Source organism: Eleginops maclovinus, chromosome 9, assembly GCF_036324505.1.
Source record: "Eleginops maclovinus isolate JMC-PN-2008 ecotype Puerto Natales chromosome 9, JC_Emac_rtc_rv5, whole genome shotgun sequence".
Classification (NCBI taxonomy): domain Eukaryota; kingdom Metazoa; phylum Chordata; class Actinopteri; order Perciformes; family Eleginopidae; genus Eleginops; species Eleginops maclovinus.
Genome location: NC_086357.1, coordinates 19,292,121 through 19,311,206, shown reverse-complemented (window position 1 = coordinate 19,311,206; position 19,086 = coordinate 19,292,121). Strand labels below are relative to the sequence as shown.

The window sequence follows — 19,086 nt, the reverse complement described above, 5'->3', positions numbered from 1 at the left end:
GATCCACACTGAAATATAACTGTTGTACAATTTGTACAAACATTATCCCAACCAATCCTTTGGTGATCCTTTGCCTTTGTTATTGCACCACCACAATGTAAAGGGTGTATCGTAAAACGGTTTACCATTTCTGTCAGACTTTGCATGCGCAAAGGGCAATAGCTGTCATTATACGTTACTATTTATATACCAATGAAACCATTACTTCCTTTAATATAACATACAATAAAATGAATTAATACACAAGAAAGGACGAAAAATGGTAGAATACGAAAACTTGGGTAAACTGGGGTAATAAAAATAAACAGATTGCTCTTTCAGCGATTTTGTTGGATTGGTTGCTGTAGCATCAGTCAGTGCCACCTGTGCTAATTGGTTGTAAAACAGCAGGAGAAAGAAACAATGGAGAGAGAGGAGTCACGAAGAACACTAGGAAAGGCTAGCCTGTCATTGTTAAACTAAAACAAAAGAAAAATGAAAGCAACGACGTACATTTTTCAATAATATCAGTTCGTTAGGGAGGATTTAAGTGTGTGTGTGCAAACTGCTAAGCTAACGTCGGCTAGTCGTTAGATCAGAGCACGCCAATTGTTACCCGGAAGTGACCTTTGGTGTGTTATTGGGCTTTTTTGTCTAGGATTTCATCTTCGGAGCTCTCTGGTTTCATCTTTAGGACTACAGCTGCTCCAGCAGTCAGGACGAATGAGGAACTGTGAGTTTGACTGTGTGCTTATTCTCTGCTAAGCATAAATATTATCTTGGCTGCAGCGAACTTGTTGTTGCAGACTTGTAACCTTTGTATTTGCTTTTGTGTTCCCACTGTGAGGTTAAAGTTAAGTATTTGAACAAAGTTTGCCACAGGGAAATAGTAGTTTAAGTGGTGAGAAGGAGAGATTTAGCCAAATAAATGAAAGAAGGACTGCATTAGCCAGTTACATCATGTTGTTTTCAGATCATCTATTGATCTATTCATTTAGGAGGTGATTTTTAAAGTGCACTATCTCTTTAAAGGGGTATATTTTTTGTTATGTGTGTACATTGCAACAAACATTCAGTAAACTATTTGTCCATTTCATTCATCAAGAAGATGTCTTGGGTCCCTTGAAAAAAGACCTCAAGCAACTTAACTTTAGCAGTTTCTTTCATATTTTATCACTTCCCTCTCAGAAAGAATGAAAACAAACATAACCAGACATTTTTATCACCTCTGCATCATCCGAGTCTGTCCATCTGACACACGAGTCAAACAAGCCTGTTTGTTTTGGTTTCACAGAAAATTAGACAACTTGTCCATCTTTACAGCTATCAGCTTTGTGTCCTCTCAGTCACCCTGAAACCTCAGCTAATCCCACAGGAGAAGAATACTGCAGCTGCCAGGAGTCTGGCACAGTCTTTACTGCGTGTTGATACTTCCACTTTTCTGTCCTTCTTCTCCTTGTTTTTTTTGTGTTAGCAGACAGAGGGTATTTCTACCCTCTGTCTGTTCTCACTCACCATTCCATCGAGGAGGCACAGGAGACAATTTGAGCATTAATGTGTGGTGTCGTAAGTCACACATCTTGGGCAAATTGCATTGAACTGTGTCCTAATTAAAGATTGAACATCATCCGGTAATTTGCAATAGTATTAAAGTTAACATTTGATTTAAACAACCCTTTTTAAAAATGTCTTGTGTGATCGCTGACTGTGTAAAAGAGTGATATTTCTTTATTAATTTATTTGTCTGTAAAATAGTTTGTGCTGTATACAGTCACAATCAGGCTCAAGTCACTGAAGCATGTGCACTGCATATAATGCTGGATGATCAAATGTTGCTTAGAATTCAAAACACCAGTTTTAGGGCAGTAAAAACACACCTATCACGACTTAGCGTGTCATTTAGCACAAATATGCTCAGCACCTGCTATTTCTAACAGATGTTATGCAGATGAGCAAACTCAAATGAGTCATGCAACTTTTCTATTGAAGTACTTAACATACAGACACTAGGGCCTAACAATAAAAACACATTTTTAGAAGTAGCACTAATTGTTTACTCTATAACAAGAGTTTCAGTCTTTCCTGAGATATGAAATTCACCACTATATGCCCTTAGGTACACTTTGTACGCTGTATGTAGTTAAGTATTATTCAAACAAAGATACTAATGTATGTTTTAGCCACCCAGATTTCTGATATAGCTGGTAGAGCTGAGACCTACTGTTTGCATTGTCCACTAGCAATCATAATTACATTTTAATATTGGATACACTTGGCTGGAGTGGGACTGTGTCGATCAGAAGCCATATCAAATTAATAATTAATACAATTTAAAGACTTGATCACATTTTTGTCAGTATGGATCAGAGGCACAACAAGGCCAGGGGTGATTGAGGGTGTTTCTCTTCTCCGGTAATTTGTTGTAAGATTTAGAAATGAAATCACAGTGAAGTCAACATGTGGTCCCGGATATGATACCGACCTCTCATTCTGTTTCTACGGAAAGATCTGCAGGCACTTCTCAGAAACACATCATCTCCCACAGAGCTGTTCAGAAAGATGAACTCACCTCCGGGTTACAAACACACACTTTCAGCCAACCCTGACAGCGTCCTGGTTATCAGTACATTTTAGGATACCACCTCGTTCTTCCAAAAAACTAATGATAGGATGCCTGTCAGTGGTGTGACTCTTCAAATACCTCTGATGAACGACAATGAGACAATGTGTAATTTTGGAAAGTGTCAGTTATATTTTTGTACAAGGTCAATTATGGAAAAAACAAAGTAACAAGCACACTTTCAAATCAGTGCCTCAGCCTTTTATATTGTGTCTTTTCGATCCTAATTTAGGAACAGACTTTAAAATATAGGCTTTATATTCTTTTATTTGTGCATTTACAGTTGTCTTTTGGGGTTTGTGTCATTGTTTGATATCACTGTTTTTCTTTTATCTTGTGACTGTTTTGTTGTAGTTTTGGAGGCAGTGCAGGTGGGCTGCTAATGGACCGAACTGAATGTAAACTAAAACATCAAAGTATATGAACAAGAAGCTGTTTTGTCAGAGCATATCAATGAACAGAAGTTACAATAACCACCCATATATGCACCTGAGTTCCAGAGAACTGAAGAGCATACACAGACTACTCTATTTTTATCATTTTGTACTAACAAAATCATGGCTATTTCAGTGACAGCTGTATCGGAAAAGCACAAAATAAACCTGCAGTTTTGTAGCTAATTATCAGAGCAGTGCTCTAAAAATAGATGTTGGAAGTAAATTCCTTTACAAAGTCCCTAGAGAGAGGAGGCTCAGTAGCTTCCAGTTAGTCTGTCTGCTAGACTTCTATTTGCAAATAGAAAACCAGGTGTACTGGTGTCACATAATCCCTTGGAAACCTCACAAAAGACATTACATAGCGTTAGTACTTGTGACACGATTTGTCCGTGCCAAGCAGTTACAGATGTAATCTAGTTTCAGCTAAAATCATCGGAAAACCATCTGCAGCAAATGTTTTAGAAAACAAACATCGTTTATTAGAAGAGTTATAAACTGTATACCCTGCATTGAGGGCTAGATACCTTCTTTGCTGACTTGGAAGGAAATGTAGTTCAAGATCAACAGTGTTCAGTGGGGTCTGACACTTCACTGTCTGTGTGTTGAGGTGATGTGTCAGAAGTGTCAGGTCGGGCGGCGTTCGTTAAGAGGAAGATGTAAAATAGTGCAATTCTGATCATTTAAAGGTTGATAAACAGTGGCAAAGAGAGGTGGATGTTGTTGGGCGTCTAAATTATATTCAAACTACATTGTTGTCATTTTTGTTAGCTTATTTTCTTGTCTACTTAGCCTCAAAACTGCTGAGCAGAAATAGCCTTTTTCTTAAGCTCATACCAGTGGAAAAAAAACAGGGATTTTCAATCTACATAAACAAATCCACAGCTCAGAGCTGGACATAATCAAAAACAATTTACTTTTTTCAATTTCAGTTTATTTTGTTCTAACTGTGAGCAGCTATTCCTTCTTGTGCCCATGTTGTGAGAATGAGAGCTGTGTTGTTGTTGTGCTGCATGTTTTGTCTGATCGGAAACACGTGTTAGCTTGCTGTCACGTGTGATTGTCACATTTGTCATCATTCCACAGCAAATGATTGAGCATGTGCTGGCAGTAAAAGAGACAAGATCAGGATGCTTAAAGTGGTAATTAGACTGTTATTTCCCGTTCATTTTTACAGGATGTTGCCTTTAACACTTACAGTTATGAATCATTATTTATTCGTTCCCTTCCTATAATAAAATATTTGGATATTCTCAACATGTAAACGTGATTCAGAGTGTTCATGCTCAGAATGTGTTTTTCTCATCCTGAAATATTATTTTACTGCTCCACCTCTAACTTTTTAGAGAAAGACATGAAATTCAATGGAAGTGAACTGAGCTTTAATTGGCTAATCCATTTTTCTTTATTCCCTTTATGCATTGCACACAAACAGAGCAGCTTTTCCTATTAAACACAAAATCTGCTTTGGGTCTCTAATGACCAATGAACATGGTCTTTGTTTTTGGTCACTGGGAGTGAACACAGCCCTCCTACAAATCGTACTCTCTCCATCTCCTCTACTTTTTTTTTACACCTCTGTCCTAGAAAATATTTATCTATCTTCCCCCTCTTGGGGATTGAGTGTTGGGCAACAAACAGAGGCATTTGTTAGGAGCACTTGTCTGAGCACTGTGTTGGTTCAGGGGCCCCAGGCAGACAGGCAGCATATCAAATGAGATCAGTTGGAAAATGTTTGTCCCACTAGTACACTTAGCAAGTTCATGTTACCTGAGAGGTTCCCGACACGCGTATTCATGGAGTGGAGCTTACTGTAAGCATTGCATTTACAGTGGTGGGAAGTCGTTTGACATAACTACTGTTTACGTTTATTTTTTAGGAAACTTGTTCTTACTTAAGTGTATTATTTGTACTCCTCTTCTCTCTGTTATGTTTCAAAGTCAAGATACAAAATACCATATAACCAAATCAATAAGTACACTTTTAAATGAGATCATACTTACATGTTTGTATAAATCTGTATTAAATAACACTCTAAAAGGGGTTATTTATGCATGTATTTTTTCTTAATACTTTGACTACATCTTGCTTTTTATAATGGTGTACTTTTTCTTTGGAAGCAATATTCTTTTAGGCTATTACTTAAAGTATCTGAGTACTTCTGCCAGCGAGTACATTTTTCTGTAAGAAGCTTAAATACACTGAAATAAACTAGTGTTAAACTGCCATCTAGTGGTAATTTTTCATTAATGTTAATTAGAAATGTATTACAAGACAGAATACAGAGATTGAAAAGTCAGATGTAAATCCTTTTCACATTATTTCATCTTTAAAAAATCGAAGCAAATACAATTTTTCTTATATCAAAATATCTCGTTGTTCTGTAGCATTTTCTATAACCTCTTTAATTTGTTGATTCTATGAAAACCTTTTAGTCAGAGTAAGTAAGACTCAGCACTCATGGAGGTCAAACCACAGCCGCAAGAAAGTTTCCATATATTTAATAGTTACATGTTCTCTGTAAGGCCATGTTATTTCAGCTCTCAAATCTTTCGTTTTTCTTTCTCTCTCCCCAAAATGTTCCTTTCCTTCATCCCTGTTCAGGGTGGGGGTGTTCTGTGCCGAAGCCAGTCGCACATGAGATTGGCGCCAGATTTGATCGCCTGTTTCCGTGAGAGTATCAAATCCAAGCTAAATGTAACAAGCCCCAGCTGAGCCATAACCTTCGAGACTCACACCTGCATCCACGGCACTTTGCCCTGCCAGTGCTACTCTGTAATGTAAATGGATGGCTGTTTTTCCCATTAATCACATCATCCAGATGTGCTTTACATGGAGCATTCTAGCATCCAGGCAGAGCTCCCTTTGTAGGACAAGGAGCAGGTTGAGTTCACCAGAGTGCACCTCCTGACAAAGCAAACCATGTAATTAAAGCTCAGATTGACATCTCTACTCAGCAGCTGTAGGATTTTTCCACCTGTCATTGATATGCCAAGCAGAGCAAAGCCTTCAAATCCCATTGACATCTAGTTGATCCCCCCCCTATCCTCAACAAAAAAGAGAAAAGGTCATAACAGCCTTTGAGGCTTTAATGATGTGTTAAAAACAATTCAGTGGAAAATAATGACCCAAATCACCTTTCTCTGGGCCTGCTTTTGTGTCGCGGCTCTTACAAGAAAGCAGGGCACATGATTACCAGGCCAGGTCTGGTCTGCTCATCAGATGAATAACACTGTTTGAGCAGAGCTGGATGTTTTCTGCACTCCATTGAGACATTATATCTACCGCCATGGCTGCTTATTTGAAGAAGTCCCAAGTTCATTACTCATTGTCAGGCAACCTTTGTCTAAAACTAACAATTCTGAAAGCTACATATCAAATCATTTGGCTTTCAAATATTCCTAATCAACCGTTGCAATGTGATAGCCCAGATGTGCGATGGATGACAGAGCAAGAAGAGGAAACAGTCTGGACAAATGTCTGCATTGGGAAAAAGACAGTCCAAAATCAAAGTTGTTTTTTCTTTATTTAATATGATCGTCGTCATAGAGAGAGGAAGGAAGTATTTATCCGTGGTATCTCTGGCAAAAGATGTGGTCACTTGATGTCTGATCTCACTGCAACTGAGAAGATCTGCAGTCACGCCTGTTTGCTCCTCAGCACCCATTGGGCTGATGCTTGCAGCCAGCCCTCGCTATGACCTCACACACTCGTTAGTGCCAAGGAAATCCCCCCTGGGTGTTATACCACAGCTCAGAGTACAGAGGGTGGGGTCCTTCTGTTCGTATGGTGCGATCAGTCACACACAACATTGCACTAGTACAGTATGCCATTAATGTATTTTCTCTACCTCTGTCCCTACTGTCATAAATCGTGAGGTCCTCCTGTGCAAGACCTGCATCCTGCTCCATTCCAGATGTGTTTAACGGCCTCTCTGGGCCACAGACCCTACTGCCTCTCTTGGATAAACAGAGGCCTTGTCGATCTGCAGTGGCTCATTGACTCCTTGTTTGAATTGTGACCCTATCAGAGGAAAGGCAAAATCAACAATCACAGGCTGGTGATTGTTAGTAAAAAGTATTCATGTTTGCAGGAAAATGGGGCACCTGCCACGTAAGAAGTTTTGTATGCTCTGACCTTGATTTTCTTCATTTCCTCTCCTCTCTTTTTTAATATATAGCATTTGATTTATGTGCTGCAGCCTGGTCACACATAACCATGTCATCATGTGCCGTGATATACAGCTCGATTAATATTTCCCTGGTCTAGCTCTGGGATCAGGGCGGGTACTCATCATTCTCAAGCTCCAGAGACTCGACTCTTTCCAGCATTGCGCACATTAAGAATGTCCAGAGGAAATGTCATACGGTCCAGCAGCACTGAGTCAGGCTTCTGACACCAAACTGGAAACGTATCGGTTTGTATAGGGTGAGCTCCAGCTACTACTCTGGTTTGGGCCATGAATTAAGATTTCACTTCTAGCACCTGATGAAATGTAGTTTTGCTACCAAATACAGCTTAATCTGGATGTAGAAGTTTAATATTCTACTCAAAATTGAAAGGACAGCACAACCCTTTTCTTATTTCTCATCTCCATCAACCACCGTCTGCAGTCGCCCTGTCCATGACCACAGTCGACCGCAACACACCTGAGTAAATACCCTCCCACGAAGTTCAGACAGAGTCTCCAGGCTCCATCATGGCATCAGGACCTGGCCTCTGTCCCAGGAGCCAGGACCCCTCTGAACCGCTACATCGGACAAGTAGCTCATTGTGTGCGAATGGGATGAGGAGGCATCGCGGAAGTTTCCATGACATGCGTTTCTGCATATACATATACACAGGATTTTCTTTTTATATTTTGGTGAGAATACACTTTAATTTCGGATGTGGCAGCTGGAGAAATTGCAAATACGTAGGTCCGCCTGGGGTTTGTATGTTTTCACTGCATTGGCACAAAATATGATATGCAATTATTGTATTTATGATTTTGATGACTTTATTCTTGACGCAAATCCCCAATGTTAGCTGATATCAGTACCGGCAAATACATACTTTGAGCTGAACATCATCTCAATTGGATCAGCATCATTTCTTTATAATCCACTAAACAAATCTTATTTTTGCTAAATTATCCTAGGCAGCAATACATTAATAACACAAATATATTCTTTCTACAGACTACAGAAGTGGTCAGTGCTAGAACCCGTTAAAACTTTTTTTTTAACGACTCTGAGGTCACAGGGGTTATAGAGCTCAGTTTCTGCTCTGTGAAGCAAATTATTTTACATATTATGATTCGAAGAGCTGGCAGCACAATTTGTTTGCCTGGTGAGGCAGGCGGGTGCAGCACCGGGCAAGGCCTAGAGAGCTAATTACGTGGCTGAAAATTCTAAAATAATTTGTAAAGGCGTCGCTCAGATGGTGTTGCTGCTGGGATTCCTTTAAGAATCTTATTCAAATGTAAACATACTGGTTCACTTGCACATATGAATGAGGCCCAGTGGCTCAAAGCAAATTATAAAAAGTCCTATCAGGATAAACTTTTAGGTTTGTAACATTTACTTTCACAGCAGTCAACACAACACATATGGTGACGTCGAGTTGTACCATTGGGGGTAGGCCAGTTTTTTTGAAAAATGAAGTTGGTCTTCAGAAAGTTAAGCTGCAGAGTCCCTGCACCCACTGCAGTGCGTTAAACACTGTGGGCTCACATTCAGGATGGAGCAGCAGCATCATCTACTGTTCAAACAGGGTAACAGCAATACTGTTTTTGTCAGAAAATATAAATTGGAGAAATTATTTAGCCAATTGTGGAAAAATAACTAAAGATTAATTATTTTAGAGCCAAAATACAAGATAGGACAGCTTTCATGATTATAATAGGGAATAATAGAAATGTGTCCCTGCAAGTGTTTAATTTTAATTGGTCTATTTGCATTTTAACATACAAATCGTCCAACTGTTGTATTTGGCTGATAGGACTATGTTATATAAAGCAGTGATTCTGAACAGTGTACGGCTGCAGAGGAAAAAAAACAAAGTTGGATTTGCAGAAAACTAAAGGTTTGTAATTTAATCTTTAAAAAAAGCAATCTTAAAAGGCACATCTATACACATAGTCATCAAACAGCTCAAATCAATCATAGGGAAATCCACATATTCATTCAATTGTATTTATATTTCAACTACATTTGTTTAAAAAGTCAATAAAGAGCTAAAAAGTTGTAAATGATAAAGAATACATGTGATTTTTAAGTCCTATTCTTGTACAGAATAACTAACTAAACATTTTCAACTTAAATACATATCCAGTTATTCCTGTCATAAACGTACGATTTTACTTTTCGTTTATTTCAAACAAAAGTCCAGAATACAAAACGGCACCAAAAGAGGAAAATAAGAAGTAAAAAAACACTGTAACAATTGACAAAAAAAAATCCAAATAACCAACATCTGTCACTCAAGTACTGAAGGAGCTAGCACCGGTCATAAGCACCTTATATCCTTCAATACACCTAAAGGATTTTGCTAAGACTTTTGGTCAAACGCAAAGAGAGGAGTAAATGTTGAATATGTTTTTATCAGCATCTGCAAGACTAAGAAAGTGCTTCTGTGCAGGACTAGTTTCCCCCTGAAAAATGCACTTTAGTTTCTAACTATCACTAAAAAACTGTTAGTATTATCTATCTCTGAGTAAATATAGTAAATTAAGACAAATGTTTAGTAAGCTGCCCCACTGCTTTTGCTTTATCTATAATCTACTGACCTCAAGTACCTGTCATAGTCCCATCTAATGCCCTACAATATGTCAACTCTGAGAAGTCTTTGGGTGGAAGATACAAATAATAATACTTTAATGTTTATTTAACTGATGTGAAGTACAGTTGTGAGTTATTGTTGAAGAGAAGCCAGAGATCACAGGTGGCTCGCTCTGAGACGTTCAGGAGACAGGCTTCTTTTTTTAAGAAATGCCTTAAAAAAAAGAAGATAGTATTGTTAATGAAGTGTACAACAATTGAGTTAAATTTAAAGAAAACAAATTCAAATGTAAAGGTATTTGAAGTTCATACCCTTAAGTCCATGGGTTTGCATGCATGTTTAATAGAAAGAATGATACATTTGAGTTTGAAATTCAAGCTGAATGTTAAACCAGACAAAAAAGGAAACTTCTTGAACTAAACCCCAAATGTTGCCTATATGGTTCTGTGTGTTTGATTGTACTGTCAAAGATTATAGAGACTTACAAGACTGCGAGTTGGGCTGAGTGAACGAGAGCGCACAGGGCTGGTGCTCCTGCTTCTACTCCACTGCAAAAACACACACAAGAAAACACATGAGCATTATGTGGAACTTTCATGGAAGCCTTACTGTACAGTACTGTACTGTACTCTCCATAGAACACTTAAATGAATTGTATTTTTGAAGTATTAAACAGTCAGTACCACAGCACCCCTTCTTGTCACAGCTTCGCCCTTCACTACCACATCATCTCCTTCCAACAGGGCTGGCCACACATGGTACATCACCAGAGGAGCAGTTAACTCCGAGTCATAGCTACGGCGATACCTGTCAGTCAGAGAAGCAGTGGGGAAAAAACAGTGAGAGCTGTGAATGTGTGTGTGTGTGTGCGACATCTACTGTTGAGACTGCAAATAACCTAAGGAATACGTTGGCCATGTTGTACAGGTCCTGTAGCATCATATGTTACAGCGTTACTCTCTGAAACCTCTTGTGAGAGCCATATTCCTGTAAAAGACAGACTTAAATTTACCCAGTAATGTACAAAGGACTTACTTGCTGTCATTGTAAAGTTCTCCATCACTGGCAAAGGCCATATCAAGCGGGGGGTCCAGTGTCTGCATGGTAAACGCCACCCTGCACGTCTCCCTGATTAAGGTACTGAGGAGGAAAAAGTCCACCTCTGGCGGAAAAGAGATCCGAGGGTTCACATTCATGGCATTGATCACATCCTAGGGAGATATTAAGCACACAGACAGATGTACGTTTAGTAACATATGAGTTTTTCCATAAACCGTGGAGAGAGTAGACATAAAGCGTTTAGTCCTACATTGATGCTGGCCTGAATGTCGTAGAGGTCCAGGTTTCTGACGATGTAGTCAACTGCTGCATCCTCCAGACTCTCTATCCCAAAGTGCGGGGACAATGTCTTTCTCACGCGCAGCTTGAACTGACGGTAGGCCAGTTTTGCTGTCTTAAAGGATTCCTGGGACATGATGACAAAAAAACATGAAATTCAAAAGTTAATTGCTCTATATATATTAGTCGTAATATAAACCCTGATCAAATCAAGCAACTGTGAAGTTCATTAAAACACATAATGCACTCTTTTCCCTGCATAATCTTCTGATCGGCTCGCCTCTCTAAAACAATATCAGTCCTACCACGACGGCAATGAAGATGATTTTCTGGACCATCTCCAAGTCATCAATGTGGCGTCGAAGAGTGACCTGGGCCTCCAGCCGCTCCACAGCATACAGGTCATTGAAGCGTGATATAAGGCGTGCGTAGCGGGAGGAGTTGGTGAGCTGCGCTCTGGTGGGCGACTCGCTCCTCAACGGGCTGGAAGAGCGACTGAGCCTCGGCAAGGGGCTCGGAGAACGACTTCTCACCAACCTGATAGACAAAAGAGAAACGCTATGATTTGAGTCAATTCTATGTAGTGGTGTCTGTGTGCACATACAGCGATGGCATGTATACCTCTCCTGCAGCATGGCCTTGTCGGTGCTCAGGTAGGACACTTCACCTTTCAGCAAGCGAATCTGCCGCTCATAATCATTGAAAGCCTCCATCTTCCTTTTATAACTCTCCACTTGCTCATGTGCGGATCTTAAACTGAAACACAGACACGCTTCACATCAACAACAGTAGCACATACTGTATATTTCAATTGAGAGCAAATAGATCATGGCACTATTTTTTGTGAATCACCCACTCTGCTTTCAGTTGCAATATTTCTTCTTCAGTTGCCAGCAGAGTAGTTGCTGACTCTCTCTTTGTGACATCCAGTTCCTTCTGAGTATCGACCAATCTGAAGGGATAAAACATTAAATGTACATCCAATTCTCCATAGACTTGTATCCAAATACATCTAAACCAGAGCAAGGCTAGTTGAGCTATGAAACTGGATGACTGATCTACTCCTGCTGTCTTAAGTCTCTTAGACTCACTCTGCTCTCATGGAGTCCAACTGCAGACGAGTGGAGCACAGCTCGGTGTCCTTCCTCTGTATGTCACTGTCATGGGAGGCAGAGAGCTCCCTGATCCTCCTGTCCTTTTCCACTGAATCCTGATCAAAACAAATGATGTATACAGTTACTGCAACCGGAGATGTACATATTAAAGGGAACTCATTCGAATTTGTTGGACACTATGTTACACTGGATGATTTTGATAGATTTCTTAATAAGATGTTCGGTTTAAATAAGCACAGTTAAAGAATGTCACCTGGATGAGCTGCAGACTTGTGTCATCAGTGACCACGGGCCTTGCCATTGAGAAACAGGTTCCAAGCCACGGCAGCAGGCGAGTTTTGAGAGTGTCCACTCCAGCATAGTGTCCACCTGAGTCATCAGTGTATTATGACATGGATAATGACATACTGCTGTGTTATACTAGACTGAAAATGTAAAGCCTACCTTCTGCAGCTGTGTGGTTAAGGATGGTAAACAGTTGGCCTTGGATCTTTGCAGTTAGTTCAATCAGCTCACAGCATCTATTTAGATTGTTGTCACAGGAAATAATCTGGGCGGACAAAAATGAAAAACAATAGGTTAATGAACTAGACAACGTGAAGTTAGTAGAGTTCATTTCTGACATACGATGACAGGGAAACTGACCAATTAGCCAGTTTTTATTATTTTAATCAAATATTTAAAACCATGAAGCATTTTAAATTGTAAAATGTAACAGGCTGCAGCTACTGTATATAGGCTGTTATGCTGTAGCCTACTTTGTATTTATATTTATATTATTTTATAGCTCAACAATATAATGGTCTTATGGACTTGTTTATTACTGTTGTATAAATAACTGTTAAAATGCATAACACTGTGCTGTACGAGATTGTGTGTTGTAAACCTGTATAATTGTCTCAATAAAAGTGCTTTAAAAAGCAACATTCCTGAAATGTTCTTTCATAGGTATAAATAAAGACTCCTCATAATACACATTTGAATATTTAGCAAATATAATTTTCTTTACACATTTTGTTTACAAATTGTTATTTTATATCTTTTCGTTTTTTATTTACTTTATTTTTATTTTATTTTCCATACCATGTTGAGCTTGCCACCAGGAATGTTTAACTATGGATTTTGCAAATTATTTCCTTTTGTCAAATTGTGTGATAGCATTAGTTAAATAAAAAACCCTTCCGGATTTCTACCGGAAGTAACAGGAAGTGAACCACTAACAGAAAAACATCTTCGGAAGTCCACTTGTAGCCAGGGTAACCGGCGTCCATAGCAACCAAACTCAACCGGGAAATCAATGTCATCTAAACAAGCTTTGCATTCCTTTATTGTGGTATTTTAAAGTAGTGCTTGCATCATCCAAACCACTGTATTCAATTGTATTGCCCTGTTGCAGAATAAAAAGTCAATAAAAATCGAGATAGTGGACAAATCTCCAGTTGATAGTAGTAAACAAAGACAAGGAAAGCAATTTATAATTATATTTACCAGATAATATTTTTTTCCTGCAACTCTTTGACTAACTCGTACATTTTAATTTAACACTACTGTGAGTGTTAGCCTCTAATACATTACATAAACACGGTGCAACAGATGAAATGCTTTGGTCAGATTTAGGTCGGTGGTCTTAAATTATTGATGAACTTACATGGTAGTCTCTGTGCCAGCTCTCAAGTTTGTCCTGCAGGACGCTGAAAGAGGATGTATGGGTCAGTCTCCTCAAAGTGTCGGCCATGTCCGTCCTAATAAGCCGACCGTGGGGTTTAAAAATGTTCCTGTAGGAGGAGGACAAGAAGCAGTTAAAATTCCTGTCCTGGCAGCTTCTCTCCACCTTCGACTTGGATGCCAAGCACCGCCTCAGTTGTGGCAACCAGGAGACGAGACTGTAGCAGAGAATCTGAAAACGAACTGCTTTAAATACAAATGATTCGTGACCGATCTTCTTCGAGCACTGCTGTCTGTCTCTCATCTGCAGGCTCTGTTCTCCCGGGGTGTAAATACGATTGTAATGTCATACTGTCAAACGACACCAAAGGCCTGCAGAGTGAACAGCTCAGTAACACAGATATGCTGATGTGTCTGCATGTGTGTATGTGTGTGTGTTGAAGTAAATCCGATTATAATACTGTAGGCCCTACCTACTTGAATTACACGTGCAGTGAGTGTTGGGCTGCCATGATAATAAATAAATAATTGGATACAAAAATGAAAGAGATGTTAAAAAATATATATAAGTATAACTTATGCAGGTACTTTAAAAAAAAAAAAAGGTTAAACCAATGTATTTATTTTACATTAAAAGCAATCTAATATGAAAATAACAAGGCTTTAAAATAAATAAATAAACCTGCACATTTATTTAAGTAATCGAGGCTTTTATTCCTGCTTTTTTTTCTTATTTATTTGTCATTTATTTTTGGATTCATTAGTTAATGAGAGATCTAGTCCTGTTACCACGCTATTTGCATATTTAAAGCCTAAATATAAATCGCCTTAAATAATATAATATCGATGATTAATGTAAGCCTTAACGAGCAGACGAAGATCTAGATCTCTGCTAAGGTATGTGGTATTAGTAAGTCAGATAACAATACATATACCAATATCCCTGAATCTATTTATTTATAGACAGGCTACAATACAAATAATATGCAGGCTGTAATACAACAGTTTGATAAATGTATTACTTTGTACCAAATGAAGCTTAGAATTTATTGTTGGATCTTGGATTAGACCGTGTTATGACCCGCTTGGCAGTTTACCTATGGAAAATATGAATGAACATCTTTTTCTATTTTAGGACCCTTCTCTCATTGGATGGTTGAATTTGGAATGAACCATCTTTTATTTTTATATAAACGTCCCTTTTTTAGCACGCTTAACGCAAATATAAATTTCATGCAGTTGTTTGTTCGTTTTAGTAGACTATTTTCATTCATTACCCGTTCGTGCTGTTAATATATCACAACATACCATTTTTACATTTTCGACTGTGAAAAGTGGTACGGCCCCTGTCACTGCAAGCAGGAGAGGGAGGGTCAACATGGCGTCTGAACAGGTCCGTTTTCTTCACTATTTGTTGTTTTTGTTGTATTTTAGTACGTTTATTGCGTGTGTTGTTTGTCAAAAGTGCCATAATATGTTCCCGATTGACCCGGATTTATTAATATAAATGTTTCCTCCTTTGTTGTCGGCTCTACGTGTTGTAAATACTGGCCATCGCGTCAGTATTATAGCTAGCGTTACATGGAAATAAAAATACCGTTATTGTAACACATTTCCTAGAAAACAGCAATTATGTTTTACAAATATAAAGAGCATAGAAGCTGCCTAATAACGGCAGACGGGCGTAGGCTAACTCTCTTTATTGCTGCTAAAATGAGTGCAGTTTATTTTTAGTTCTGGCCACAGACAGGCAGTCGAGGGCATTTAACTGAGAGGCATTCCAGCACAGAGACGGACGATAAATAGGAAGCAGGGATCCAAATGAATTCATTTTGTCCACTTGCAAAATGGCTATTAGATTTTTGTTGGCATTTTGTATCTACCAGCTACTTGAATATTTTGATCATCATTTAACTGATAAACCGTACTAATTGTGTACCCTGATCTAAAACCTAAAGATTGATATGGCTATGGACAGTAAATGTAGATTAAACTGTTGTTCTAATCAAAGAGAAATGCATGGAAACAATATACAATTCTACGTGTGAAATTTAATTATCTTTCCTAGGAGGGAATTTTAATTTTAGAAGGTCATCTCCAGTCTATCTATGTGGAGGGTGTTATAAGTTAGATAAGATTATGTTTTATTAGCCATACAGTAGGGAAATTTGCAGCGGGACAGCAGGAAAGTGCAATAACAAGGACCATGAGCCAAAAAAGAATAGCCTGATATGATAACTACATAAACTTTTGAGTCTGCAGCAGCAGGAAGAACCTGCAGTTGTCTTTTTCACAGCGCAGGTGAAGCAACCTTCCACTATTAAAGATCTGAGTGTTGTTTTGTTTATTGTTTTTTCTTTCAGGAGAGTTCCAATGGGCCTGTGAAAAAGTCAATGCGGGAGAAGGCTATTGAAAGACGCAATATTAACAAGGAACACAACAGTAACTTCAAAGCAGGATATGTACCCATAGAAGAAGAACGTCTTCATAAAACTGGACTGAGAGGACGAAAGGGAAACATGGCTGTTTGCATCGTTATCCTCCTCTTCATCCTCGCCTTAATTAACCTCATTGTAAGCAATACAAATGTCCATCTAATCAACCATGTTGATTACACTAATGTAATCGATGTTGGCGAAGCTCCATTGATCATTATGTGTTGTTGCATTATTTCCACAGATCACTCTGGTAATATGGACAGTGATTCGTATTGGTCCGAATGGTTGTGACAGTATGGAGTTCCATGACAGTGGCCTGCTGCGCTTCAAACAGAAGGCAGACATGGGCATCATTCACCCACTGCACAAGAGCACAGTAGGGGGCCGAAAGGACCAGGACCTCGTTCTTGTCGGCAACAATAATCCGGTGAGAAACACGGAGGGACATTCAAAGTAAACACTGACCAATTTGAAAAAATAGCAACTTAAATATTGAATGCACATTTGTATGACTCTCCTCGTTAATTTTATGTATATTATTTCAGGTTGTGTTCCAGCAAGGCACTACTAGGCTGAGCGTGGAGAAAGAAAAGACCTCAGTCGTCAGTGACGTTGGCATATCCTTCACAGACCCCCGGACACAGAACACGTACTTCAGCACAGACTTTGAAAACCATGAGTTCCACTTGCCAAAAGGAGTCAAGATTCTCAGTGTTAAAAAGGCTTCCACAGAAAGGGTGTGTATAATGCTAATAATAACTATAAACCTACCTAACATTCGTGTTTATGTTATTAGTTTGTGAAATACTTTCAGTACACAACAATCCATAATAGTTCAACAAAGTCACCTTTTTCTGAATGTTGCAATTTCATTTTTAAAAGCATTTAACGTGCCCAAAAACACACTGGACTTGGAAGATGTTCAGTGATCCAGTTTTCAACATGGCCTTGACTGAAGGCTGATTCTGAATCATCTTCACAATAAGTGTCTGGGTGTTGCCTAGTGACCCGACCAAAACCCAGACTCAAAATGTGAATATACCTGAGAGACGTGAGGTTGGCAGTTCCTATCAGAGCTGTTTTTACAATGATAGCAATGAATAAAGAAAATCATTTACCAAAACTACTATCAAAACATGTGTTACTTCCTTTGTTTTTGACTGTTGTGTTCTTTTCATCTCTTCTTTTAGATCACCAGTAGTGCATCTTCTGACCTGAACATTAAAGGAGACGGCAAGGCCATCATTCGTGGAAACGAGGGCGTCAACATCATGGGCAGGACAATAGAGTTCAAAATGGGCGGAAACATCGAGCTCAGGGCTGTAAGTATGAATTGTACCAACATGGGTTAGGGAGTGCATGTTTTATAATAAAGGTTTTACAAACTCTTCGTGAATATGGTTTAAAGCTGGTTAATTTGAAATGGTTATTTTCTCTTTCCAGGAGAACAGCATCGTTCTGAATGGATCAGTCATGTTTAATGCTACACGCATCCCTAACTCTGCAGGAGATGTGTATTTTGATGAAGGCATGGAGAGGTATAAGCTCTGCATGTGTGCAGATGGGACTCTGTTCCGTGTGCAGGTGAAATATCCCAACATGGGCTGCCAGACTTCAGATAACCCGTGTGGGAAAACTCAGTAGGAGAGTTGGCTGAAGTCTACTTTCACGTGTCTACATTTTGTCGGCACTGAAGTCAGATGACTTATTTGGGTGTATAGAAAATTCTATAGGACATTCATCATGACTTGCACATAATAATACCTCTGCCGTGTACCCGTCAAATTATGTATTTCTTATTTAACAGGAATTGTATTACAGATCATTGCCACTTGGCCAAAGATATGCACATATGTGTTTTAATGGTTTGCAGATGTGCCAACTGTGTCATAAATAATGCCATATCAGTATAACACTCTCATGGTTGTTTATAATGGCCATTGATAGAAATGAGAAACAACAGTAATTTCTGTTTGCCTTACCGTCCAGTATTACCAATTTACAAACCTTCTAGAGGTTTGTAAAATATTGTATTTGCTCATTGTTTCTGGCAGCTTTGTTTGAGATTTTTTATTATATTTACTGAGGAGCGTTAGACACTACATGACAATATGTAATATTCAATTTGGCATAAACTGTACAATATAAGACACATTTTGTAAGCCGTCCGGTAATGCTAAAGCAGCAGATAAGTGCTCTATCTGGGACTGACTGTAATGCACGTGCCAATGGATTTAAAAGGGATGATATAAAATATAATATGTATCTAATTTTGTTGAAAAAAGTTTTGTAAAGCAAAAAAAACACACTATTCAATAACAGAGGGAGAGTTGTGCTCCCAAAAATATATATAATAATAATGATTGACAGGAAAGTAAATCATTTTGGCTTTAACGTCTGTATTGAGTGGGTTGAATTTTGTGCAATATAGTATAAAATATTTGACTTTCATTTTGCTCTGGATTGTCTTGTCTTTGAAAAAAAAATGCTGATGTCGAGAAATGTCATACAGTAGATGTTGTCAGAGCCTGCTGTGAGAAAACATGTGTTTGATCAACTAATGAAAATAACAACAGAAAAACAGCCTTATTTTGAAAAAATGTTGAACATTTCATTGCTATGTTTGTTTCAATAAAGAGACATGTTGCTATGTGAAAGTTCTTATCATTGGTTTCCGGAAATTCCTCAAGGGTTTATATGGTCATTTAAAGCCACAAAGGAATACTGTGCCTCAT

At 38.6% G+C, this 19,086-nt stretch overlaps 2 protein-coding genes across 2 annotated transcripts; one reads left to right on the top strand and one right to left on the bottom strand.

The window, feature by feature from the left end:
* Window positions 1–9,142: 9,142 nt before the first annotated feature.
* Window positions 9,143–14,299, bottom strand: spata18 (spermatogenesis associated 18). The gene is made up of 12 exons (XM_063891905.1): window positions 13,897–14,299; window positions 12,693–12,798; window positions 12,502–12,617; window positions 12,225–12,343; window positions 11,990–12,085; window positions 11,755–11,889; window positions 11,439–11,670; window positions 11,105–11,260; window positions 10,831–11,006; window positions 10,479–10,602; window positions 10,281–10,343; window positions 9,143–10,008 (listed from the first exon to the last, which is right to left on the bottom strand). The coding sequence occupies exons 1-12, from the start codon at window positions 14,215–14,217 to the stop codon at window positions 9,952–9,954; spliced, it is 1,701 nt and encodes a 566-aa protein (XP_063747975.1). The 5' UTR covers window positions 14,218–14,299; the 3' UTR covers window positions 9,143–9,951.
* A 964-nt stretch (window positions 14,300–15,263) lies between these two features.
* Window positions 15,264–19,008, top strand: sgcb (sarcoglycan, beta (dystrophin-associated glycoprotein)). Its single transcript, XM_063890695.1, has 6 exons — window positions 15,264–15,306; window positions 16,277–16,486; window positions 16,593–16,778; window positions 16,897–17,088; window positions 17,542–17,673; window positions 17,795–19,008. Exons 1-6 carry the CDS (start codon window positions 15,292–15,294, stop codon window positions 17,993–17,995), a joined length of 936 nt encoding a protein of 311 aa, XP_063746765.1. The 5' UTR covers window positions 15,264–15,291; the 3' UTR covers window positions 17,996–19,008.
* Window positions 19,009–19,086: the final 78 nt, after the last annotated feature.